Source organism: Vombatus ursinus, unplaced genomic scaffold (genome assembly GCF_900497805.2).
Source record: "Vombatus ursinus unplaced genomic scaffold, bare-nosed wombat genome assembly UNPS02000749.1, whole genome shotgun sequence".
Classification (NCBI taxonomy): domain Eukaryota; kingdom Metazoa; phylum Chordata; class Mammalia; order Diprotodontia; family Vombatidae; genus Vombatus; species Vombatus ursinus.
In genome coordinates, this window is record NW_020940527.1 from 27,811,230 (window position 1) to 27,837,797 (window position 26,568).

At 38.9% G+C, this 26,568-nt stretch overlaps 1 protein-coding gene across 1 annotated transcript; it reads left to right on the forward strand.

Moving 5' to 3' along the window:
• TCTN3 (tectonic family member 3) lies at nt 1-26,242 on the forward strand. Its single transcript, XM_027861021.1, is given in 14 exon segments — nt 1-500; nt 3,467-3,585; nt 5,607-5,737; nt 6,027-6,135; nt 6,221-6,336; nt 7,502-7,537; nt 7,837-7,911; nt 8,830-8,955; nt 10,642-10,746; nt 11,368-11,462; nt 11,859-12,012; nt 14,272-14,409; nt 24,525-24,707; nt 24,709-26,242. Coding segments are annotated over 14 exon segments (1,866 nt in total). The 5' UTR covers nt 1-57; the 3' UTR covers nt 24,745-26,242.
• The last annotated feature ends 326 nt before the right edge of the window (nt 26,243-26,568 follow it).

The following is a 26,568-nucleotide window of genomic DNA, read 5'->3' on the forward strand; positions in this document are numbered from 1 at the left end:
CGCCTGGTGACTGAAGTGCCTTCAGTTTCCCCAGGGTGTTGAGGGCTGGTCGGCATCATGGCCCTGGCGCCCCTCAAGTTGCTGGTGCTCCCCTGGTTCCTCCTGGCGGGGAGCGCCAGGGCCCAGACTCAGCCCTCACCTCCTGGAGGAGCTCTCACCTCGGCGGGAGGGACTCCCGGCGCCTCGCCGTCCCCGGAGCCGGAGCCGGAGCCGGAGACCCCCGCCTCTCCCCCGGCCACGCCGCCGGGGGTTCTCCTCGAGGAGGGGTCCCCGGTACAGCCGCTCGTAACTGTGACCCCGGAGCCCTTCCCTGGCGAAGAGCAGGCCCCCTGGGAAGAGATTCTAAGCGGGCGCCTCTTCTGGTCTTCGACCGTCCTTGCCGAGATCTGTACGTGCGACTTGACGCCGAACTCCTGCGATCTAAACTGCTGCTGCGACAAGCAATGCCCCGTGCGCGATCCCAAGTCTGTGTTCGCCTTCTGCCTCGAGGGGAGCTACAGGTGAGCATCCCGACTCCCGGTCCCGGCACTGAGTCACCCAAAAAAAAGACGAATAAGGGCCATACCGAGGCCTGCTTCGGAATGATTTGGTGCTCTCCTCTACCCTGTTCCTCCAGCTGCCCCTTTGGCTGACCAAACCTTCTGGACTTCTCAGCCCACCCCATCAGCTCTATTTTCCCATGGCCTTTACCTGTCTTTGTATCCCCAGCGCTTAGCACTATGCCTGGTACATGTAGATGATGAGTAAAGTTTCTTGACTGAATAAAGTAGTGAGTACCAAACTGTCAGGGAAACTACTTGTAGCTACAGGGTTAACTTGCTAAGGTGAAATTGATTGCTGGTACTTTAATGACACATCTAAATACCCAGGATCCGTGGGGAAGAGCCACCTGTGTGTGGACATGCTGCTGGAAAGCAGTCACTTGTGTGACTTTCAATTGAAAGGATTACCCACCTCCCTGAGCATCAGTATTCCCATCTTTGAAATAAGGGGTTTGGACTAGATGGCCTCTTAATAAAACTTATTAAATGTTGCTGTATTTTCTCACAACCTACTCTTTTCCTTATGCCCTTACAGTCTTAACTTCTGCCCCCAAGCTTTTGAAACTGTTCTCCCAAAAATCACCACATTGCCAAATACAGTGGTCTTTTTTTCATTCCTTATTCTCCTTGAACTCTTCTGTTACATTTGACATTGTTGACCATCCCTTACTGTTGGAAAATCTTTCCTTCCTTGGTTTTAGACATCAATCACTCAATAAGTATTAAGCACTTACTATGTGCTATGTACACTAGCACAAAGAATGAAACGGTCCCTAGTCACGAGTTTACATTCTAATGAGACATACAAGTTCATATAAAAATATATACAGCATAAATAAAAAGTCAATATGTGTGTGTGTGTATAGGCAAAGTAATTTAATACAAAGTAGTCTAGGAGGAAGGGCACTAGAAGTTGGGGATATCAGGAAGAAAGGTTTTATGCAGAAGATGGTGCCTTAGTTATGTCTTAAAAGAAGAGAGGGACCCTCGAATGGAGGGAGGTAAAGAGGAAGTGCCTTCAGGCCCAGAGCATTGAGAGTGAGGAGCAGAGAGTGGGCCAATTTGTCTAAATCACAGTGTGTGGGAGGGGAAGTTAGAGCCACTGAGGCTTAGAAGATAGGTTGGAGCCAGATTATGTACAGGTAGGCCTTCATCATTATGACCTATTTGTAATCACCTGTTTACAGGTAGTCTTGCCTCTTCTGTTTCCTTCCTCTAGTCCACCTTTTTACCTGTGTCAGAATTATATTCCTTAGCCATGCCACTCCTCTGCTCAAAAATGTTAGATGGTTCCATATTGCCTACCAAAAAGAGGTCAACTCATTTGCCTGGCATTTAAGGCCCTTCCCAATCTGACACCATCCTGCCTTTAGGCCATATTACTCTGCTCCATCCATTTACCTGCCCAATCAAACGCCACTGTTCATATTTGTTTCTGAACATGCTTTGTATTTTCCCAATGCTACACCTTTGCTCATCATCTTCCCTATGCTTAATATTCCTTTCTTTTCACTGTTGAATTCCTATCCATCCTGTAAAGCCTGCCCAAATGCAACCATTCATCTACTCAATAATTCTTTAGTAGTTAAGCTCTGAGGGTGTGCCACACACTCAAATTTAGTACTGGGGTAGACAAATTTAGACATATAGTCCCTGCCCTCCTGTAGTAGGGGAATGAGACACAAACACAGATAACTAAAATGTACACTATCACATAATTAGTACTTTAAAGAGTTGCAGGTGGGCACTAAGAGGATAAACCACTGCCACCAACATTAAGGAAGATTGATGGTAGCTATTGTATGCAACTTATAGGATGGAAGTCATTAAATTTGTTGGGACCAGGATGTTATCAGATTCTGAAAAGAATGTTTCTTCAGTGGACTTAGAGGTACTTATACTCAACTAGGTAGGTGGGAGGCATAAAATAGGCATACATGGTCTATAAAAGAAAAAACAAGAAATGTTACATTTGAATTAGTTGTTAAATGACAAATTACAATGAAGCAGTTGTAAGTGCAGTCAGTTAAGGAAGAGAAAAAGGGAAACACCAAATTAAAAAATAATATTAGGGAGCCATATAGATCTGGTTGTGACTGAGAAAGGAAACTGAAAATTTTCTGTATGTGAACTTATAAAGATCTTTTGCTATATTTGCTCAATTCATTTTATGTTAAAAAAAATGTTTACTTCAGGGTAAATTGGATGATCCACTGGAGTTTTTACAATCAAAAGAGGAATTCCCTAAAGACTTCTAGATTTCAAATTTCAAGACTTTTATTAAAATGACTTCTTATCCTATAGACTTCAGCCAACATTTTAACTTTTGCTTCATGTAAGATTTGGGAATTTCCTGAGGACATGCTTCTCGCATTTACATTGTAATTATTGTATGTGCTATTTTCCTGGCTCTTCAAAGGTCGTTCTGCATCCTGTAAATCTTCTCATGCTTCGTGTATTTATCATTTCTTACAGCACAGTTATACTTCATTATATTCATGTACCACAGTTTATTTACTCAGTGATCTGTGTGATGTCCTCCCAGCTGGCAGTGATATCTCCTGCCTCAGATTTTCCTAGAGCATTTCATCTGAATCTTGCTCTATTATATTCAACCTCTTATCTCGTACTTGTGTACTTGTCAGCTCTTTTCCCCTCCTGCCTAGTGGATTGTAAGTACAGCTCTGTTTTTTACCTTTATATTCCCAGCATCAGAATATAAAAGGTACTAAACCAGTGTTTCTTAAAATTGATTTAAACATAGGATTTGTGCTTTTTTAAAAATCTTTTTAGATGTGTTTGCTTTGAAATTTTAGAATTCTATATAGATGCTTGGAATATAATTTTCTTCTAAATTATAAAGATTAGGCCACTTCAAGGCAGTTGTCTGCTTTAAAGTTTCCCACTCTTTTATGTCTTCATAGGGTAATGACTTGGGAATGTATAGATGCTTCCATTGTTTTCCGGAGTAATACCCCATTTCGTGTAACAACTGTGGTACTGCCACATGAAGGGCTACAATTTTGTATCCAGGTGGACAACCGTGAGTTGAAAACATTCTCTTCTTTTGAATTGCTCCCCCCTTTTTTTTTTGGATTCTCTGTATTATCCGTCCTTTTTCTCAGCTAATCTTTTTATCTTTTCTCCCTTCTTCCCCTGCCCCAATATATATTTTCCATGAGTCTGAGTCTTGATAAATGGTTTAAAACTTTTAAGACCTTTAACTGAATGCTGGAGGCACATCTATTTTAATGAATCCTCCTTTAGCTATGTAACCACAAGAAGACTGCAAAAATGAAGTGATTGTATAACTGAATCTGAGACAGTAATGTAATGTTGTATTTATTTGTCACATGTAAATGTTACAGTTAAACCATGCGTTTATCTTTGCAAGTATACTGTCATAAGTTTTAAATACCGTATGCAAAATTAACAAAACTTTTGAGATTTCTCAACAAACAAAGCAAAAGTACAGAAGTACTTAGATATGTATTTTACATATTCAGGATCAGTAGATTTTGGCAGAAAGGAGTGAAGTTTTAGAAACTGTTTTGCTAACACCCTATCTTTAACATCCTATCTTTAGTTTCCTGTTGAATAGGGAGCCCTTCCCTTAGTTTTTGGGGTCTTGGGTTTATTAAACACTGTGCTACATGTTTGATTGCTTCTGGGTTTGGCTTATCCGGTCTCTTCAACTTGCCTGAAGTTAAATATTTCTTCAAAGTAGTCTTCAAGGTTTTTGAGAACTCAGAAAAGGTATATGGAAGAGCAATTTGCAGGAACTTGAAAGCCTGAAAACTGAGAAGTAGGGAAGGAAGGTTAAGGCTTCCACCGGGTTGAAAAGCAGCCTGAAATACTAGACAGAGACTAGACTTTGAGTTAGGAAAACCTGGGTTCACATACCCCTTCCAACAGTGGAGAGTTGTGTGATCATGGGCAAATTGTTTCATTCTCTGAACATTAGTTTCTCCACCTGTAAATGAAGAATAATCCCTGTAGTATCTACCTCACAAGATTATTGTGCAAATAAGATATATATGAAAGGGACTTGTAAACCTTTAAATGACATATGTAGATATATATTTCAACTATCATAATTATGTATAATAATAAACTGAAGGAGCATTAGAACTAAAATAGCAGCTTGAAATGGAGGCTGTGTGTTGTATTCATTTGAGTGCTACTCTTGTATAACAGTAGATCTGCCTGAATCCCTAGGGATCCTCCAGTTGGGGATAATTCAGATGGCTGGCATCTGAAGAACGTTCAGAGATCCAGTCTTCCCTGAGATCTTTCCCCTTCTATTCTGATTCTCATGGTTAGAGAAAGAAGGACATAAGCAGTCATAGAGGAATGTGCTCTTGATAACTCCCTTTTTCATCAGATTTGCAGAAGGCATAAAAAATATGACAATGCAAAAAGTGTTTGTTGTGAGTAACCCCTCCAAGCGGGAAGTAGCTTCCTATACCATTGAATCATTTCTTTTATATCTTTCTCCTAATCAATAGTGGCTTCAAAAAAAAAAAGTTTCAGAAATCTAGAGAACACACTTTCTTCTCTTGAAGAAATGTTAGAATTCTGTCCTAGAGTGTAAGAAGTAAAAACAATGACAAAACCATGAATCTGTGAGATGTAGATAATATCAAAATTTAGGGGAGAAGATAACGACAATAAGAAATTTTGTCTAGCCATATTGTTAGGGGTAATAGCTTTTTATTTTATTGAAGATTGGTCTTGTATAAGGTGCATCTTTTCCTTGCTAAGCTTTATTTGTCTGTTTGCTTATTTTATTTTATTGCCACAATTGAACAATGAACAAATTTCTGGCTGTCAGGGTTCCGGAATATTCTTAGAAATGAATGGCTTTCATTACCTTTTCCAGCAACTTGAAATAGCTATTATAAGCCTTGAGAGAAACAAAATGAAACAAAAAAACAACCAAAAAACAAAGAAACTCTCAATTTCCAGACCTAAAACAAATTAAAGCTCATTCTAGGCAGTATAAAATTTTTCCTTTTCTTTATATACCTATTTATTTATCTTTAAAACATTTTTATTTTAAAGCAATGTCGAACTATTTCCAGCATCTTCAAAAGGTTAATAGGACCAACATAAAATCCTTGGTAATGGAGTATGGAGGTGCATCATTCCTCTCGGTACCTCAATCGATGCCAACTTTTTCTTCTTTTTACATGGTAAGCCTATGGGAAAGGGTTATGATTTTTTTTTCCTTTATGGTAAAATTGACAATGGGTGGTATGGAAGCTTCATGATGACTAGCTAAACCTCAGTCAATTGTTTGTAATGAAGATAATGTTCACCCCTTCTGGGATTCCTCCTACTCTACCATACCAAGCATTCCATTTGTACTTATTCTGCTGTAGAATCAGCCCTGTTTTCACTCCTTTCTGTTATTTTTTATTCTCTTATATCCTGCTTGGGCCATTTGTCACTACTAACAAAGTATTCCTGGGTTTCTTTCAGGCTGGAGATCCCATTCTGATCTACTCTCCTGAGTGGTCATTACTGAGTTATTTCAAACAGCCAGCAGAAGTAGGACCTGGAGAACTTTGCACTGAGAATAATGCTGCAAGTGAGTAAAATGAGGGCATTTGGGGTTATTTACTCAAACTTAAAGCAATTCTCTCATTTATCCTCTTAATTCTTTGTGTTTTGAGGATTCTTGGAAAGTAGAAGTACCACCTGCACCCGGTTCTTTAGCGAGCTGACAAGCAGCTGCACCACAGATCCCTTACTCAGGATTACCTCTTACCATAACTTCGTGGTCTTGAAGGTATGTGACTCATCCAGGATCACTGCATTACTTCTTTTAGCTCAAGGTATGTACCATTCTTACCTACTGATAAGTGTAAGTATATGTGGGTCCAAAAAGATCCCAAGTTTTTTATTCTAACTCTTCTACTCACTAATTGTGTGAATTTGCCTTAACCTCTCTCTCTGAGGCTCAGTTTTCTTGTCTATAAACTGAGAGAGTTGATAGATAATCCTACCTCTAAGGGCCTTTCCAAAGCTAAAATTCTCATCTGTAATTGTATACCCGTGTTTCCGACCACAAAAATTTCCTAGTTTTTCCTTCTTTCTTGCTATTTAATTTTTTAAAAAAGGAGGACAATGTCTTCCTTTTATTAGTTTCCTATTAATCTTCTATAGATGCTGTCTTCTTTGATATATCATCTTTGGTTTGAGGGGTCTAAAGTCCAAAAGGAGAACCAAAAGAACAATGTAAACAGTGATTTCACACACACACACACACACACACACACACAAACACACACACAACTTTAACAGCAACAAAATTCATATTAAATACAATGAAAACACTGATATTAACCTATTAAAATGAAAGCATATATCCTTTCTTGTAACCAACAGTAAACTACTGAAGTATAGGATTATTGAAATTGAATTTTCAGTTTAATTTGAATAGAATTTGAATCCCAATTTTCAATGTGATTTGAAGTCTAGAGATCCTTGCTCAGGGTTTTTTAACCTTTTTCATTTCGTGGATTCCTTTGGCAGTCTGGTAAAGGTTATGAACTCCTCCTCAGAATAATATTTTTAAATAATTGAAGGAAATGCTAAATTTCAGTTAGAGGTTAATGAAAATAAATATGTAATTTTTCCTTCCCATCCAAGTTCATAGACCCTCTGAAATCTCTCCATGAACGTTGAACCTAGCTCAAGGACCCCTGTCCCAGACCCTACTTCCAATCATATGTCAAAACAAAGGTTAGTTGAACCAAGTGTTTTATTATCCAAGTGAGGTTGCTGGAGTATGGTGAAAAGAGTGGTTAATGGAGGCATTTGGGGTGAGGAAGAAAACCATTCTATTTTTGTTTTCTCCTCACAAGGCCTGCTTTAGTGAAATGTTGCTGCAGGATCCTGGTGGTTTCCTGCACAAAGAGCACCTTCATAACCTTCCATTTCAATTATTTTAGGTTCCAAAAGGTGTGACAGATCTGGAGAACATGCAGGTGAGAATCTGTTGGATGAGAAGGGAGAGAGAAAATCTTTGATTTGACATGGGGAATGGAAACACTTAAGGGTATGGTGTTGGAAGGGAAATTATGAGCAATACATGGATCAGGGATAGAGACTTCAGGGCAGGTAGAATACTTCTAGATTTGGAATGCAGTCTTTTGTGAGAAAAGGGAGGGTCTACATCTTTTGGGTAGAGAACTCATCTACATGTAACATGAAGATGAAAAAGAATCTTTCGCCAGGATGAGGTCTGTGTTCTACATCAACAGGCAATTGTTTGTTTCTTTTCCAGGTGCCTATAACACTTACTTCAGAACCCATTTCACCTCAGCTAGATGGAAACACTTGTCTTAATGTTGTTTCGCAGGTATGGGAGTCCATTTTCCTACTTTCAGAACTAATAAGTATTGATATACATTCCCAAGAGTGCATTAAGGTCTCGTAGCTGCAGGGCATCCTTACTTGTATGTCACAGTATCACTGAAATTATCAAGAGATGGAGGTTGATTATCTTCTATACCTAAATTGTCATTTCATCCTATTTTCTCCCTTCTCCAGGCTTGGAACATCTGAAAACTCTTAACCTTTATCTCACATATCCTATTAATTATTAAGTCTTCCCCATGATTCTGTCACATTTCCATAGTGAGGACCTCAGCCGAGATTCTGATCACAGTGAGCATAGATTGCTTAATAGCCTAGATACCTTCTATTCTTCCATCTTTTCACCTGTTTTAAACATCTGCTTATAAAAGCAAAAATCATTTTGATTAGTGTCAAAATGTGCTCAGAACACTCTAGTTATTCTCAGTTACTTTTATACCAAATGCAAATTCATTAACCTAAACCAGTTACACGTACTCCCTTATCTTTAGCCACCTTTTATAACTGAGCTCAGATTTTGCTCCAGCTCTTAGCTTATTGTGCTTCTCATGTGACTTTGTTGCTCTGATCTATGCATGTCCCCTACCTGGAATGCATTGCCTCTTTATTAACTCATGCATCTTCCCCTTTTTCAAAATCTTACCCTCAAATCACCTCTTTCATGATACCTGACTTCAATAAATTGTACTCCACTTATTATTCCATTCTCTCTTTAACATTTCTTCAACACTTAATGCTGATATACTTTATAATTGGCACTTATTTTTTCATTTTATTAGACTGCAAGTTTATCAAGGACAGGAAATCTTTTATTTCCCTATAATGCCTAATATGTTGCTCTCTGTACAGTGAGTATTCCAATATTTTTGATTGACTAATTTTATCTTCTGTTTCATTTTAGGTTATCTATGAGATAGAGACCAATGGGATTCTGGGAATCCAGAAAATCTCTCTGTCTTTCATCTTGATGAACCTGTCTGGGGATCCCGGAGCTTCTATACGGCAACACTTCACTATACGTTTCCATGTCAGGGTCCTTTTCTCACGGGGTATTGGGGTCTTGTGGGATGAAGCAATGTTAGAAACAATATATCTTCTTGTAAGAAGGTTTGGGAACTGGAGGTAGTATTTGAATACCTATTTCAGCTCTTCCTTTGTAACCTTTCTACCCAGTTCTCCAGTGTCTTTGGCTAAGGGAGAAAGAGATCGCCAAGTAACTGAAATCCAGAGAGAATCTGCCAGTCACATTTTCATCTAAATTTTCAATCTCTTTATCCACTGCACTTTTTTATTAACATTGTTAGCAACTGGTAAAAATTCATTGATTTTTCTGAATTTATTCTTTCTCTACTTCTTGCTAGGTTTACTGTGATCAATGGCATGTTAGAGGAAAAGGTAAACCAGAGGAAAAAGGAAAACGTGGTCGATATAGCCTTACTTCTAACTAGTTGGAGAATTTATAATATTTCAATGCCTTCTCCAAAGAATAAAGAAACATGAAATTTGTGCTAGAAATACATGGTTGTTAGTTAATAATATTTATGATGAAATAAATCTTCTCTAGAGTGATCTCTCAACAAAAGACCCCTTACCTTAGGGCAAACTTAGGCTGCTCCCCTCCTCAGAGAGAGGTGAGGTTTCTCTAAAGACCTAACTCATATAGACTCATGAGTATTTGTCCTTTCTTTTCTCTGGTGGTACCCTTACTATCTTTTTTTTTTTTTAACTATAAAGTGAATTAGTCTCAAGGTGTATAGTTGAGATAAGTTAAAAGTATTCATACTTCGTGTTTCCTAGTTAGCTTTGCAGGAATTTTCTCCAAGATCTCACAATCCTTGCTTGCTAGTTACCCTATTTCTATTCTCAGGCTTGGGCTAAACTCTATTGGAAAAGCAGGGCACTTTTCTGTCGGGGCTCAACCTCCTTGCCTCTAGGTCAAAGCTCTTCTCAACTCAGCCAGTGTGCCCTGGACTTAACCCAAAGAAATATCCTAACTATCCCCTTGGTTCCAGGTAATCATCATAGTATTTATTTGCTTTAACTGAGTCTCCCACATCAGTCAGTACTTCTTGAGTTTTTGCTAGCTGGCCATGCTTTTGAATCCTTTGGACTTCTTGCCCTCGTACAGTTTCTTTACAAGTACTAACTAGTCCCTGTAGAACCTTCCCACCTCACTGGGGAAGAACTCCCACCATTGTTAGAAACACCTTGGGAAGACAAATTCCAATGTCAGTGTTTCTTCTCAAACACTGTTTTACGGAATGATAACTCTTCTGCAACTCAGTTATCTTTAATTCTTTTGGATCAATGAGGCTGGACAAAATCCCAGTTATTTGGGGTGAGTAGGTGGTTTTTCATTTTCCTTGCCTCAGGATTATTGGTGGATTATAAAATAGTGGATTGGGACTAGAAGAGAATTTAAAAGCAACTGATTCCAGCCCCCTCCCCTTGGCCCAGAGAGGTTGAAATACCTTACAAGGTTATTGTGAGAATCAAATGAAATAACATAAATAAATGCTTTGCTGATCTTAAAGTGCCAAATCAATACAAGCAATTAGATTCTGGTCCGCTGATTCCTAATCCAGCATACTTCTACTTCAGACATTAACTGAAGCTTATTTCAGCATTAAAATCACAGAGACTTGTCTTTTAAGGCTTCCTAGTCTAAGTAGTTTTACTTTTTTCCCATGATTTACTATTTTTCTTCTTACAGGCTTTTCAGCGTAGAAGAGCTGCTCTTCCTTTGGCTAGAAGTGGGAATCCTGGCTATATTTTTGGAATGCCTCTCCTAGTTTTAAAAGATGATACCAGTGATCCAGTATCCTCCTCAGAGTAAAGTTTGGTTTATTAAGGCTATCTAGAAATTCTGAAAGGGGGACAGCTAGGTGGTACAGTGGATAGAGCACCGACCTTGGATTCAGGAGGACTAGAGTTCAAATCTGGCCTCAGATTTGACACTAGCTGTGTGACGCTGGGCAAGTCACTTAACCCCATTGCCTACCGCCCCTCCCCCCCCCCAAAATGAAATTCTGAAAGAAAAAAAAAAACTACCGTTGGCCATTTTTTGGTTTCTCCTAATGTCCCAGATCTTTTATCTAGGAACTTAACATTGATTTTACCAGATTGTTGCCTGGTCAGATGCCACCAAGGAAGTGTTGGGCCTACCATAAGCTTTGAAGCATGTTGTAGGTTGGATAAAGATGTACATTTAATGCTCTTTTTTTGCTAGAATATTTATATGTTGGTGGATAACTAAGTATTTTTTGAAAATGTCATACTCTGATTAATATAATGAATTAAGAAGAAAGACAAAATCAAGTCTTTTGAAAAGTTGGGTGTTTATAAGGCGTAAGCTGTATTAGAGAAGTGGATACTACATTTTCCATTCTTTTCTATTTTTCCTTGTTACTTCCTTGACCATCACTCTCTATCTTCACAGATGACTATCTCACAGAGCCACAGTGATGGAAGTTGCTCTGTGAATAGACGAAAAGTAGAATTTGGGGTGAATATGATGACTGGTTGCAAGTTGAGGTAATGCACTCTGTCTCAGCATTGCTTTCCATGATTCTGTTTCTGCTCTAACTAATAATTAGTACGTTCTAAATGTCTTGAAGGTGCAGGGAAGAGAGGGAAAAAGGACTCTTAAGGGTATCCTGAGTGTGAAAACCACACGAAGAAGACCTGTTCTAGGTTCTGGCGATGCTCCCTCTGGGCAAGGCAGAACTGCTTCCGGGGAATTTCCCAATGCTAAGATTATTACAGCTGTATGTTAGTTACCCATTAATCCTAGACTTTTGCTGAATGACAAAAAAGGAAAAAGAGAAAGAATTGTCTTCAGCTGTCATCAGAGTGCATAGCTATTGATTAATTTTCTAAACCATTCCTCTTTGATTTCTACCCTGTTTTTCTTCCCATCTGCATTTACAGGGTAGAGAACAGAAACTGTGACCATTTGCAGGACGAGATCTATAAGACTCTTAGTGGAACATCCAGTCCAGTATACCTAGGCATCATGGGTAATTCGGAGCCATCCCACAGAGGACATTGGGTCAAGGTCTTCACCAAGAATTGCAGTGCTCTGGTAATGAGGGAATCAGTTTATTTACCTGAAATCTAATTAACTTTTTCAGTTTTGCAATAAAACATAAGATATGTAGAAAGAGTACCATCAAAATTAGTCCTCTTTACCTAGATAAAGTTCCTAGATAGGAAAGGACTCCTTCTATAGGAGTTAGTTCCATTAAAAGGAATTGATATCAATATTTCATTTTAAGTCAAATATGTACTCAATTTACCTTAGTGTGGCATCATGGTAAGTGTCTGGACTTGGGGAGAGAACAAACATTTATTAAGTACCTACTATGTGCCAGGCTCTGTATTAAGCACTTTTACAAATACCTCATTTGATCCTCATAACAACTCTGGGAGGGAGGTGCTATTATTATTATCCCCATTTCACAGTTGAGAAAATTGAGGCATACAGAGGTTAAGTGACTTGCCTAAGGCCACACAACTAGTACATATCTGGGGCCAGATTTGAACTTAGGTCGTCTTCTTTTTTTTCTTTCTTTTCTTTTTCTTCTTCTTCTTCTTCTTTTTTTTTTTAAGGCATTTGGGGTTGTGACTTGCCCAGGGTCACACAGCTAGTAAGTGTCTGAGGTCAGATTTGAACTCAGGTCCTCCTGACTCCGGGGCTGGTGGTCTATCCACTGTGCCACCTAGCTGCCCCCAAACTTAGGTCTTCTTGACTTCAAGCCCAGTGCTCTATCCACTGCGCCACCTAACTTGGTAGTTAAGGGTTCTAAGTCAGGCTCTGCCACTGACTTGCTTGCTTTGTGACGTTGGGCACATTTAACCTTTCTAAGGCCTCAGTATAATGAGCAGATTGGACTAGATAGGATTTCAAAGATTCAGTGGTAAATAGGATGGGGTATTGCTTTTTAAATGAAAGTATTTAAAATGAGTAATCAGTTTAAAAGCATTGAAACTGGTGGTCTGATGTTCCCAAGCCAACCCATACACACAGACCCACATATTCCAGACATTCTGTTGGATCCTTAATTTTTGGTTAGCCTTTTTTCCTTCCATTTGGGGGAGTAGAAGTAGAAAAATAACAAATTAAAGTGTAAACTAAGCAAATAAAGACAGAGGATTCAGAATAATGGGATGAATGGAACCTGATTAGTGGTTATGAGAATCAAGGAAGTACATTCCAGGCAGAAGGAATAATAACATAAGGCAAGAATGAGCAAGATGTGTGGGTCAGACAGCATGATCCAACTTGAATAGGATTAGAGGGTAGGCCTTAGGGACTAGTGAGAACTAAGGTAGGAATGGGGCAAAGCCAGGTTCTGGAGGGCCTTGAGAGCCAGGCAGACATTGAGACTTGAAGGGGAAGTGCAGGCAAGAGGTATAGGTTTTGAATCTGAGTAGTGATATGATGAAAGCATTTAACGGACAGTGAGTCCCCTAGGGCAAAACAGTGTTAGGGCAGGAGATTGAATAGATTGTAAAAGCCTGTTTAATTCCTAATGTAGTTGACATGGAACCAACTGGTCCAAATGTGGTTTTGCCCCGTAGGCAAAACTGCTCTGTGGCCCAGGGAATATTTGTGCTTGGTGCGCAGAGCAGAGATTTCGTTGGCACTGAGAGTGTCTCCCTCCTGCTACTGCCAGATAGGCCTCTGGTTACACCATAGGTGGTGAAAATTTAAGGTGGTAAATTTTAATTTTTGAATACTGCAGACACTTTCCAATAAATTCCATGCCTTTTAACATAGAGAAATATCTAAGAACAAGCAACGAACTTGAGAGCACGTCAGATAGTGTATGCAACTTCCTGCAACTGCAACCCCCACCACTCTTTAAATTGAGATAATTTTTATTATTGTAAAAACCAAATAAAGTAGACAAACTGGATAAGAGGTACTGTACATAATAATTTCTTATATGAAAAAATGCCACACCAATATCTGAACTTAGATTGAAAAATAAAAATAAATCCCAAGTTCCAAATGCCATTTATTGTACCTTCAGCTATAGGACTAGATACAGAGGTTTTTAGCTTGCAGTTCATTAATTTTTTAAAATATATTTTAATAATTGGTTTTCTTTTTCAACTTATGTATTTTATGTTTCAAAACCATTATTCTGAGAAGGGGTCCATACTCTTTTTTTCATAAATTTTGATTAATATCTTTTTATGTTGTTTGAATTTCCCTCCTTGCTCTTCTCTCTCCCAGAGCACCATTCCGTATGGCAGAGAATGTTTTTTTGTTTGTTTTTTGTTTTTTGCTTTTTGGTGAGGCAATCGGGATTAAGTGTTGACTTTGTCACTACAGGCTAAAAATTGTACTTCTTGCTGTTGCATACCATTTTCCTTGGAGATCCAGATATTGTGGGGTTACGTGGGCCTCCAGTCCAACCCACAAGCTCGTGTGTTAGGAGGCCGGTACCTGTATCAGTGCAACTTTATAACGGTAAGATGTAGCTTTGTCATGGACTGATTAGTCTTGCAAATGTCACTGCATATGTGGTGGTCAGTACCACAAGACTGTCTTTATAATACCTCTTTCTTATCTTAGAACCTGTCTACCATATTTTCCTGGTATTTGTTGGAGCCCTTGAACTTATCTTGTCTACTTATAGAGTCCATACTCTCTAATGGTTCCATTTTGTTTGAATTCTTATTATTGCCTCTCCACAAATTCTGCTAGTTACATCCAGGAAAATATTTTGAGACATTGCTTCAATATATAATGTTTCATCATATAGCTAAGAACAATCACATTTGAAGAAAAATTCCAATACTCCATTGAAGTTTATTCTCAAGAAATAGTGTAAGAAAGAATTAGAATCACTTCTTGATTATTCCAGCAGAGGGGAACATTAGACTCAATCATCCAATCAGCAGATAGGCAAAAAATAAGTTATATTTTACTTTAGGATGCATATTTGTTATATCTGAATAGTAATGTATCTCAGAGTGAGTGCTCAAAAAATGAGTAATTACTAAGTAATATAGTGAATATCAACTCTAGTAAGAACTAGAAAACTATTCAGTTTTTCTCCCTGGCTTGTACCAGAATTGATAGCATTATTTTTCAGACTTACACAGAAACTTGGCTTAGTATTGACCTATCCTTCACTTCTCCTTCCATATGGATCAGTCTTTGGTTCATACCTTTCCTAGCAATCAAAGAGGTTTTATTTTTGTGGCCTTTCTTGGTAACTGAACCTGAGTATCAGAGAGAGACCGACTTCCTTTCCTCTTTTCTTATACAGTCCTGGCAGGCTCAGACAGTTCTGAGAAGTAAGAGCAACTGGAGTTGGTAATGGAAACAAAGATGTTAAGTCTAGTGCCTGCTATTTAAAAAGCCGTTAAGAATAAGACTTATCGTCTGGGCAGCTTATCTCTAGGGATAATGGCACAGTAACCACATTGTGTTTAATTTTCTTCCAGTTTTATTGGAAACTTGATTTCTAACATACATATGCTAAATATGAGTCAGCATTCCGGGGGTTGGGGGAGGGGGGTTCTGGATTCAAATGTTGGCTTTGCACCTTACCACCTAACTGAGCTTGGGCAAGTTGCTTAATTTCTATGGACTTCAGCTTCATTATCATTAGAATGTCAACACCATAGGCTTAGAAATTGTTTTGTTCTTTGTACATGTGCTCACGATGCCTTGCACAGTGTCCATGCCAAGATGATTCATAAATACGTGTTGACTGATTGATAGCTCTGTAAAATGAGCACTTCTAAGGTCACTCTTAACTCTCAATCCATGTTCCTATGACTTTCTTTTTTGTTTCTTGCATTCATCATGCATATTTATGCCCAGCTTCAGTTTCCCAAGGTAGTTGTGTCCTTAGATAGATAAATCCTCATGTTTCTATCATGTTTGTCCTCATTGTAGCACCAGTTTTTTCATAGAGTACTAGAGTCCTTGGTTTTTAAAACTAATAGGGGTTTGAGAATGGACTGGCATCCTGGGATTTGTATTGCCGAAGGACAAGCGTTCCCTCTCAGTTCTGTGCATTGCTTGGAACCATTCAGATCTTTGAGCCAGAAGGTACTTGTAAGTCCTATCTGAGAGTTCTTAAAGGGATGAACATAGTCTTTGAGGGAAAGCTTGAGAGAAAGTAGCGAAGACCTCAGGAACCAAGCAGCTGCAGTGGGAAGGTGACACCCCCAGAGCCTTCTGGGACTGAGGAGAGGAGATGGAAAGAAGTGGTGGTACCAAGACAATAACTGAACACCGGAATGAAAAGAGGGCTGAATTGTGACAGTGAAGGGAGTGATCTGGAGTAGGGGAAGGTGGGGGTCGTTAGGCCTGACAAGCATCTCAAATACAGGGCTCACAGGTTAGATTCTTCAAGGACTGAGAGAGGGTCTGGAGCAAAAAAGTCTGCTTTTTTCTCAATTTCCCTACCCCATCACTGTCCTGTACAGACACTCTAAAATACTCTGCCTGCTTCTTTTGCCTAAATATTTTCTGTATCCTGCTTTTTGCTTTAACCTTAAAGAGGAAAGGGGTTAGCTAGAAGTGTACAAAACTTTACAGAGAAAAACCTTTGTCTGAATGTTAGGAATTTTCCTAGCTTGAGGCTCAGAGCTATTATAATTGTACTCATAGCTTTTCATCCAGTATAAATGCTATATAACAGCACAGAAAGGGGCCCAGTGGTCCTGAGAGCCATCATATTGCCCATAGCTATTGTAACAGGGTCTGGCTGATTAAATATCCATCCTCCATGTGAGAAAGGAAAAATGAACAAGGTGGAAATAGTTGAGGCCTAGGTAAGGGTCAACTTGGCCTCTTCCAGAAAGGAGGAGGGGGTGGAAAATATCCTTCTGCAGTGCTACCTACCAGTGTTAACCCAACAAATATTCATTATCATGGGCAAGCCATTAGGGAAAAAAAGACAAAAATGAAACAGGCCTTACACCCCAAAAGGTAACTTTCATTTGGGAAATGGCAACATTTACAGAGTCAGTAAATATGAAGTAATAGAAAATAAATTTCCTGAGGAAGCGTCTGTCTTCTGCAGTTCCCCTACCCTTAGAGGCAGAGCCTCAGAGCAGAAAGTAGCACCATCACCAGAAATAGTGACTGATAGATTAAATATTCATCCATGAAGTTCCCATTATGAAAGTTTATCTCCTTTACAGGTCATTTACTCCTGACTAATGATAATATCACTTAATGAATTATTAGACAATGCTAGTACTTTGCACTTTCTCCTACAGTAATTATTGTTAATATTCTCTATAGAAGACTTCCAAAACTCCAGGTTCACTGAGTTACTTTTATTGTTTTATTACCTTTTACCTTTTTTTTTTTTTAAACCTTTTTCTAAATTAGACTCAGCATTCTCTTTGTATATGTCCATATTTGATTGAGGTCTTTTATGTGAAGTTACTTATAAACTAAATTTTATTCCTTATGCTACTTATTTTACATAAGTTATTTGTGATTTCTGATGACACCATTGACTTGGTTTATTAAACAAAGGAAGAAAAAAAGAGAGGTGCTATCTCGGACAACTGAAAAATTTTGTTCTTCATTAGCTTCCAATATATGGTCACCTTAGGATTTGGAATGGAGACTTCATGAATTTGAGGAATTTAAAAATAAGGAGACTTGATCAGTTTCTCTTACCCATTTCATCTCCTTCATTTGGTGGCGAATGCCTTTTGTGGAAACTTTGATTCCAAGGTTCCCTTTTTCTGTTTAGGGAAGGAAAAGGATATCTGTCACAAGACTTAAGTGTCCAAAGGAGATTTATTAAAGGGAGTTCTTTAAGTTGACTTGAGATGTAAATGAAATGTCACAGGCCTTCCAATCTGTGTCCAGGTTGGGGCAGTGGTGTGGCAGCAATAAAGATTGACCTCTAGCCTTCACTTTTTATGAAAGAAAGGCCTCATCTCTGTTGTGGGATAAAAATGTTGCCTCTTTTCCTTGAGTTCTGGAATAGTGATGACTGTCTGCCTGTGTCTGTCTGCCACCTTGGTTTCCTAACCTGTGCTTAGAGATCTTAGAGCGTAGGAATTGATTAAGGGAAAACTGAGAAGATGAAAGGGTTGTGTTCCCTCCTTTTCTGTAGGTTAGCTGCAGCTAACAATGTTGGGTATTGTGACACTGTCTGGACCCTAATTGATATTTTATCTATAGTGTTATTGGGAAATCAAGAGACAGCCCTCAGGAGATTTTAGGAGTGAAAGTAAAAAGCTAGGGACTGTGAGCATTTATGAGATACATAGCAATTATCTATTGAGTGCCAGCTTAATAATTTTAGGGGATTCTCTCACATTCTCTCATAGAGGTGTTTGGGGGTTTTTTCCCCCTTGGGGTTCTACAAGTGAAATGCTAACCCATATCCTGTAGTGGTGGAGGAATGAACTTCTGATACACAAAGATTCTAGCATGGCCTTACTCGTTATTATAGCTCTGTGTAATTGTGTATGCATACACTTTTGGTTTTTTTAAATCAAAAGTCAAATGTGTATATGCATATTTGTACAAAGCTATAATATCAAGTAGTATTCATTTATTTATATTCCTTAAAGGAGGATAGCAGTTGTAATTGCAAATTTCTATTTTTTTTATTTCTTTCTTTTTCTTTTTTTGGCTAGGTAATGGGGTTAAGTGACTTGCCCAGGGTCACACAGCTAGTAAGTGTTATGTGTGAGGCCGGATTTGAGTTTAGGTCCTTCTGAATCCAGGGCCGGTGCTCTATCCGTTGCACCATCTAGCTGCCCCAATTGCAAATTTCTAAAAAGCGAAAGCATATGTTTACATGTAAGAAGGTGTCATAGAAATTAGAAAACATTGCAGTAGTTAAAGATTTATTGGATCTACCAGGGTTTCCTCTTTAAATCCATAAATTTATCCCTGAGAGTAACAGGAAAAGAATTTGTCTAACTGACATAGTAAATGATAGCTAAATCACATATTTTTCTGTTGATTTTCTTTTCCTTATTTTGTAATGATAATCTTCATTTTCGATGATTCTTGCCTCTCTTTGAAGCCCCAGTTTCATTTACCAGTAGTCAGATTCCATCTTCTGAAAGCAATTATGCTTGTTGCTTCAAAAATAGATACCTGGTTTTTTCATCACAAGGCTCAGCAACACTTGGTTAGTTATTAAGGGCTAATCCTTTCTATACCACAGTCTGTAAAATGTAGTTGCAAACAATATTTTATTTATATATATATATATATATATATATATGAGATATATAACATGTATGTGTGTATACATGTATATTATATGTGTATATATACATGTACATATATTTATATATATTTACATATATACAACTTATTCTTCAGTACTGATATTGTTTTTCATTTATGATCAGAGATGGGGACTGGACATAGGATTTTCTGGCATAGGGAACTCCTTAGATGAGGAAAATCTCTCTTCTCCTGCATGTTGGCAACTTGTCTGCATCTTTGGCTTAGCAAGTTGCCTGAGGCAGTGAGAGGTTAAGTGACTCGTACAGAGTCACACAGCCAGTCTGTATTAGAAACAGGACTTAGATCCAGATCTTCCTGGTTCTGAAGAGGTTTGGGGTGCTGGAACTCTGCCAAGGCAGAGTCACTTGGAACAAATCCACACACTCAGCCATCTGTCAGTCAAGAGACAGTTTGTTGTAACATCAATAGGAGTGGGCAAAGATCCTTTTTGGGGAACTTGCACACTGATGGGGGTGAATCGAGAACTTATATAGAAAAGGGGCATGGGAAAAGAATGCCAAGGATGCTGATTAGGCAATCTAAGGGTCCAGGTGTCTTTGGGGGCTATGGATGGGAAAGTGTAGGAAGCATACTAGACATTGAGGGAGTTGTCAGAGGCATGGACCTTGGGGGTTAGGGACAAAAATCCTTGGGCTAGGCACCCCTGTTTCTGCTCTGATAAGGCAATGTATTCTGCAACAAGAGCAAATTTTCTCACAGGACAAGGACCTACTAAGAAATTGGGAGGCTTCCAGAAACATCTTAGGGCTTTTTGGGGTCCAGGTTCCACCACCCCATGAGTTCCAGGGCCAACTCTCTATTATATCACCTTGCCTCTAAGAAATTAATAAATGAAGCAGAAAATATTCAGTGAATGAAAGGAAGACATTTTGGTTTCTTGAACCAGAAGTCATGATCATAAAATTTTAGAGACGAGACTTAAGGAGTCATCTAGTCCAATATTCCTGCTAAATCTGTCTACCCAAAGTATGAACCTCATTTTCAAGGGGTCATTCAGTCTCTACTTAAAGACCTCCAAATTTGAACTTTATCATTAAAAACTTTGTTTACATTTCAGGTTAAGATAGGGTAAACAGAATAAAACCCACAAGAGCAAACTTGATTTCTGGTGATCTTTTTAAAATAATTGTGATCAAAACATTAATTTCAACCAGATCAATTAAAAACAATAAGGACAAATAAGTTGAGCATTACAAGTGTGCTGATTTAGCATTTCCCCTTGTTTATATTTTGTCTTGATAAAAGAAATAAATGATCAGACTTTAAAGGAGTATGAAAAGATTTCTTTTCCTTCTTTTGCACCAGTTTTTTTCCTTGTCCAGTTGTACCTTTACATAGAATAAAGAATGATTTTGAAAAAGCAAGTGGGAAAAAAGCCTTGGCCTTCAGCCTCTTCAAATCTAACAGACTAATGATTCAAGAACTTCGTCCTCCAGACGGTATTGAAGTATTCCCCTGGTCCTGACATCTGTTGTCAGCTTCTTTTCTTCCCTAGTGATGTCTAGTGACCCAGAGGGGAGAGTCTTCATCCTTTCCCTACCAGAGCCTCAGCATAATTGGGAGCATAAACTATCTCTAGCAGATGCAATTTTATGAATACTGGGAAAGCATCAGGAAAATAACAGCCACTGAGGACACTAATTGTAGTGTGGTGGTTGTCATTATGGTTGCTAATATAAGGAGCAAAGAATTCTATAGAGGTGCTTAATTCTAAATAGCCAGAGCTATTTCTCTGGCAAATTCTCTATCTTACTTGGGTTGGAGTATCATATATTCCCCAAATAGTCCAAAACCGATCTTGTTCACTCATTGTGAACAGGAAAATACTTAATATAACCTTACATAAGGCAGGCATTCCTGTTAACTAATTCTGAGTATTACTTGCTTTTTACAATTGCACATTATTGTTGATCCATATTTAGTTTGTTTGTATTACGGTCTAGTGCTTCCATTGAAAAATCAGAATCCTCCTGTTTTGAACTGTTGGGTTATGTATAAGATTAGCTCAGATAGCTAATTCCATAGGTGTCAGTAGTGCCAGGCCAGGGGATCACTGGCCAGTGTAAAGAGCAAGGACCGGGGTAGTCTGTTAAAACCAAAAATATGTCAGAATGGGCCAGGAGTCAGCAGTATCTATCAATCAAGCAATGAATCACATGCTGATTTCCAAAGCTAAGACTTAGCAAAGAGGCAACAACAAATGCCAGGACTCAGGGAAGAGTAGATGTCTGAGAGCCTTAAAGATGTTCAAATTAGAAAGAGATCAGGCCCAAGCAGTTTGAACTCACAGGGGCAGGTAGACCAGTTAGTCTGTAATAGGTCACGGTAATAGTAGCAAGAATTTATTGTCAGCGTCAATAAGGCGGGATCACAGAAGCAGTCTTCTGCCCCTGCCCTGGCTTTTCTATGGATCCTGTGGTGCAGAAATTAGTCCTAAGAATATAGTCCTTGTAGACGGAAATAGGCAATAGGCTAACTAAGGTGGGAATTACACAGATAGAAAGTAGCAGTAGTTTCTGGTGAGTAAATCTCAACAACCTGAAGCAGTTTTGACCATAGAATTGTTTGGAACTCTGATCACAGAGTGTCTCCAATTAGCATGACTTTAAAGGGATGGGTTTTTTTTTCACAAGATAGACCCATAGAGACCTTCTGAGTCCATATTCACCACTGGAGTCATTTGGACTTGAGATTATCTCTGTCATCCAACTTTTTTCCTTTTTTTTTCTAAGACTTGTTCTCTGTATCTCACATAGGCTGGAAGTGCAACAGTCACTCATGAACCTAATCCCACTACTGATTGACACAAGCTTTGACTTGCATTTCTGTACTGGACTGATGACCTTCCATACCTTGAGGGTTCACCATATCGGTGTTGGATTTAATGCATACACCTGACGGGCTGGAGCCCATGGCATCTCAGAACTCCCCTCAGGCCCCAGGACCTACTTAAGTGGGTCCTTATCTCAACTCTGCTCCATTCTGGATTAGATGGACCCCAGAGGTAGCAGAGCTTTGTCAGACATGAACGTACAGACAGGGATTGAGTTTTGCTGACGATCTGTTGAGATCTGTCAGGATACGTTCCAGATCACTATTTAGCCCAGTTTGTAAAAGGCATGAAATGAACGATACTTTTGGCAAGTGCTTCATCAAAAGAAGATTGAACAAATTTCAGACTCCCCTACCTTTTTGATTCAGCTTTTACATTTGTGGGTATACCTAGTCCTTAGCTATTTTATATTAATGCCATTTGATGACCCAGTTTTCTTGATGTGTAGGGGAATGTTTGAAGGAATTTTTGAAAAAGCTTTGCTTGTATTTACATACTGGAGAAGAGAAGACTGTTAATCCCTAGTTTCACAAACATAGCACATGTATGCCATGCTTTTGTGGACCCTGGAGCATTGTGGGATCTGATGGGGTTAGGGGAAAGAACAGCAGTTGGGCCATATGATTTTCTGTGCTCTCAAGCAGGCTCCCATGGGGGAAAAGCTGTGTTCCTCCTAAGGGGATTATAGTTTTTCATGGTCTAGCCATCACAGACAATATACAAGTTTTTGGTGGCCTGTGTGTTTGAGTTGGCAGCGTGACATCCATTTCAGTATTTTAAAAATAAAGTACTATCTGGGATTCTGCTGTCAGCTGAAAGCTGGAAAGAGTTATAGCACTGTAGCTATTTCCTTTTAGTCTTTCTTCACTGGGAGAGATATAGTTGAGTTGCAGTCTGCACCCATGCAGCTGAGAACCTTGATGGAACTTGAAGGGTCTAACCCTTGCTTGTTTTTCCTCATCTCCCACTTCTTAGCTCCTTGCATGCTGGCTGCTGATCCCATTTCAAGACTGAAAATACAAGGCTAGAGATGCTGTCTTTTATTTTCCCTGACTTTTTGCTTGTTATTTAAATATGTTTTATTGATGCCTATTGTCTTTACATCAAGGATGTAAAAGCTTCCCCCTTCTTACTCATTTAAACCCCGTCTTGAGACAAAAACAGTTGAGCAGCAGGCCTCTACCTAAGATCATGTAAGATCTATTAGTGACAGTATACACAAGATTCTGTCTTAATACTTGCTCCCTCTCTTACCCCCCCTTACCCCTACACCCCCCCCCCAGCCACTGTCATTGGGGTGGTGAGGGACAGGCTGGATCTTTTAATTTTATGTCATTGGAGCTATTGTGTAAATTGTTCACTTGAATCAGATTATTTTCATGTGCATGACTTAATACAAATCTTCCAATGTTTCCCTGAGTTCCTCATATTTATCATTTCTTACTGTACAACAATATTCTATCATGTTCATTTGCCATATTTTTTCCTGCTATTCCCCAGGTAATGGGCACCAACTTTGTTTCTGGTTCTCTGTCAGAACAGAGTGCTGCTGTGAATATTTTGGTTTACATCCAGTTTTCGTCCCTAGTTTTTACTTCCTTGGGACATGTGTCCAGTAGAAGCAACTAGGTGGCACAGTGGAAAGAGGGCTAGGCCTGGAGTCATGAAGATTCATCTTCCTGAGTTCAAATCTGGCCTCAAACACTTATTAATTGTGTGACCCTGGGCAAGTCACTTAACCATGCTTGCCTCAGTTTCTTCATCTGTAAAATGAACTGGAGAAGGAAATGGCAAGCCACTGCAGTATCTTTACAAAGAAAACCCAAAATGGGGTCACGAAGAGTTAGACATGAGTAAAAGGAATGAACGACAAAATATGTTCAGAAGTAGGACGGCTGTATCCAAAAGTATGGATGTTATGTTATTTCTCTTTGAGGACAGATCTCCCTAACTCATTGAGGCTGGAAGTGGAGGGGACACTAATGGGCCTCATCCCTTTACTGACCAACAAGTAACCTCACAGATAAAATATAAATCTCTTAGCCCAGCATCTAAAACCTTACACACACTGGCTACTGCCTGCCTTTCCTGTCTTAGTTCATTGTTTTACTTCTTGCACGCTCCATTTCTAGTCACACAGGCCTTCTGGCTGTTTCCTGTGCACCTTGTTCTACCTTCCCTCTCCATGTCCTTTCATAGGTATGCCTTTCCAGGCCTAAAGTATTCTCCCTAGTTCCCTCTGGTGCCACCTCCTACCTGAGACCTTTGCTGATCCGTCTGGTTGTGGGCAGACCATCATTCTTGAAATAACTTCATTCTACTTGTATCTCCCGAGTAGAATGTAAGCTTCTTGAAGCCAGAGAGTTTCATTTGCCTTTGTGTTCATGATTCCTCACAGCGTATAGGCAGTTAACAAATGTTTGTTGAATCGAATTGAAATTATATGTGCCTAAGCCAGCAGGCTGCTTAACCTGTCATTTCTTTCTTTTTCCAGTTACCCTCATCTGTGGTAGAAGTATCTTTGACAACTTTTGTGTCCTTCACTGACATCACAAAGAAGCCAAAGATTACAGAGAGCCGGCTAGAAACAGAATGGATATTGCCATTCACCTCTTTTTTTCAGGGGGAATCAAGTGGAAAAATGGCATCTCTGAGAAGCTGGAGCACTCTTGTTGTCTTTCTGTGTGTGTTATTATCTGGCCTTCTCAGCTTAGAGATGAGCTGAAGAAAGGAGGAGAATCAGATTTTACTCTTCCCAGTGAGGGCTGTAAGATGGCCTTCCTGCTTATGCTACAGGAATGATTCCTGTTCATCATTATGACCAAGGAGAAATGTCTCCTTCAATTATGGGACAGGAGGGAAGGAGTCTTTGGGTATGGTGGCATTTCAGAAGAGAGGACAAAAATGCCTTCATCTTAATTATTTCTAGTAAAGCTGTAGATGAGTGGCAACAAGGCATAGTACATGGCTAGATCCTAGTCTGAAAGGACTTTAACCTCTTACCATGAATTGGCCCTGTGATCTCAGGCAGCTCTTGTGTCCTTCCTCCGCCCTCCGTAGCATTCTGTAGGTACGAGCTGCACAACAGTTGCTGATTTTCATTGGTATTGGAATTTTCCTACACCAATGAAAACTCGGGTCTGGACCAGGAAAACACAATTTAGCATAGACTTAAGCAGAGAGGAGTTAACTCTCCTTCTGAAGGAGAAAATAAGCTTCTAGGTACCCAAAGCCATATTCAAGTCATCTGTTACAGGAATAAGAACAAATTAAAATGTTTAACTGTCATGAAATACAAAAGGACTCAGTGTTCAGAACAGAGAAGTATTGACACCCCATCTTGGCTCCATTCTAGGCTATACTTTTTTGCTAATACAAAAATGAGAAAAGTAATTCTCTTTCTGTTTTTGCAGTGTCTCTGGAGAATACTCTTAGTTCACTTTTTCAGCAGTTAAGAGCTGTATAAGTGATTTAGTATTTGGTGTTGCACTAATTCCCAGGAAAAAACTATTAAGTTTAAGTTTGAATCCTGCATCTACTCCTTATTAACTAATTATCTTTGTTATCTTGGGCAAGTCATTTAACCTATCTAAACTGTAGTTTCCATATCTTTAAAATGAAAAAGACTGAAATAGGTGACTTCTCATGCCCTCGCTCTAAAATCTATGTTCCTTTGATTTCTAAAGTTGACCTCATCATCTCAAATGGAAAGTGCCCTGGGATCTGTACTTGGTTCTTGGCCATTTAGCATTTTTTGTCAATTACTTGGATAAAGTCATAGATGGCATGCTTACCAGATTTTCAGTTTGCATAAATCTTGGAGAAAAACTAACATATTAGATGATTGAGTCAGGATCCAAGAAGATCTTGAAAGCCTAAAACATTGGACCACATCTAATAAAATGAAATTTGATAGGGCTAAATTAAAATTTTACCTGAATCAAAAAAAAAACAACCAACCTCAGCCCCACAACTAGCTTTATAAGATGTGGGAGACATTACTAGAGACCAGTGTATTTATAATTTAAAAAAAAAGCAAATGAGGATCCAGCAAGAGAAATTTCATTCAAAATAGCTTAAAAAATGCATAAAATATCTAGGAATTAACCAACAAGACAAAATTAATATTTATAGAAATGAAACTCAGTATGAGTCAATGGTGTACGTAATATGGCAGCTTCTCCCCCCCCCCCCCCCACCCCCCCAAAAAAACAACATAGCTAATACCATCTTAGGCTTCCTTAAGAGAGTCATGGCTTCCAAAAATAAGCGTATGTGGAAATGCCTTTTTTTGGCACTTAAATTTAGAATAAACCCAATATTTTTTAAACTACTTGATGTTCATTTTTTCCCCTATTTTTCTTTCTACATCTGTTGACTTTATTTGCTCATCTTCCATTTACTTTTCTCAACCCCTTTGCAGTCTGACTTCTGTCCCCACCATTCAGCTGAAATTTTTCTCTTTAATGTCACCAAAGAACTCTTCCTTTGACTTTTCCTTAGTGCTCAACCTTTTGGATCTCTCTGCAGTTTTTGAC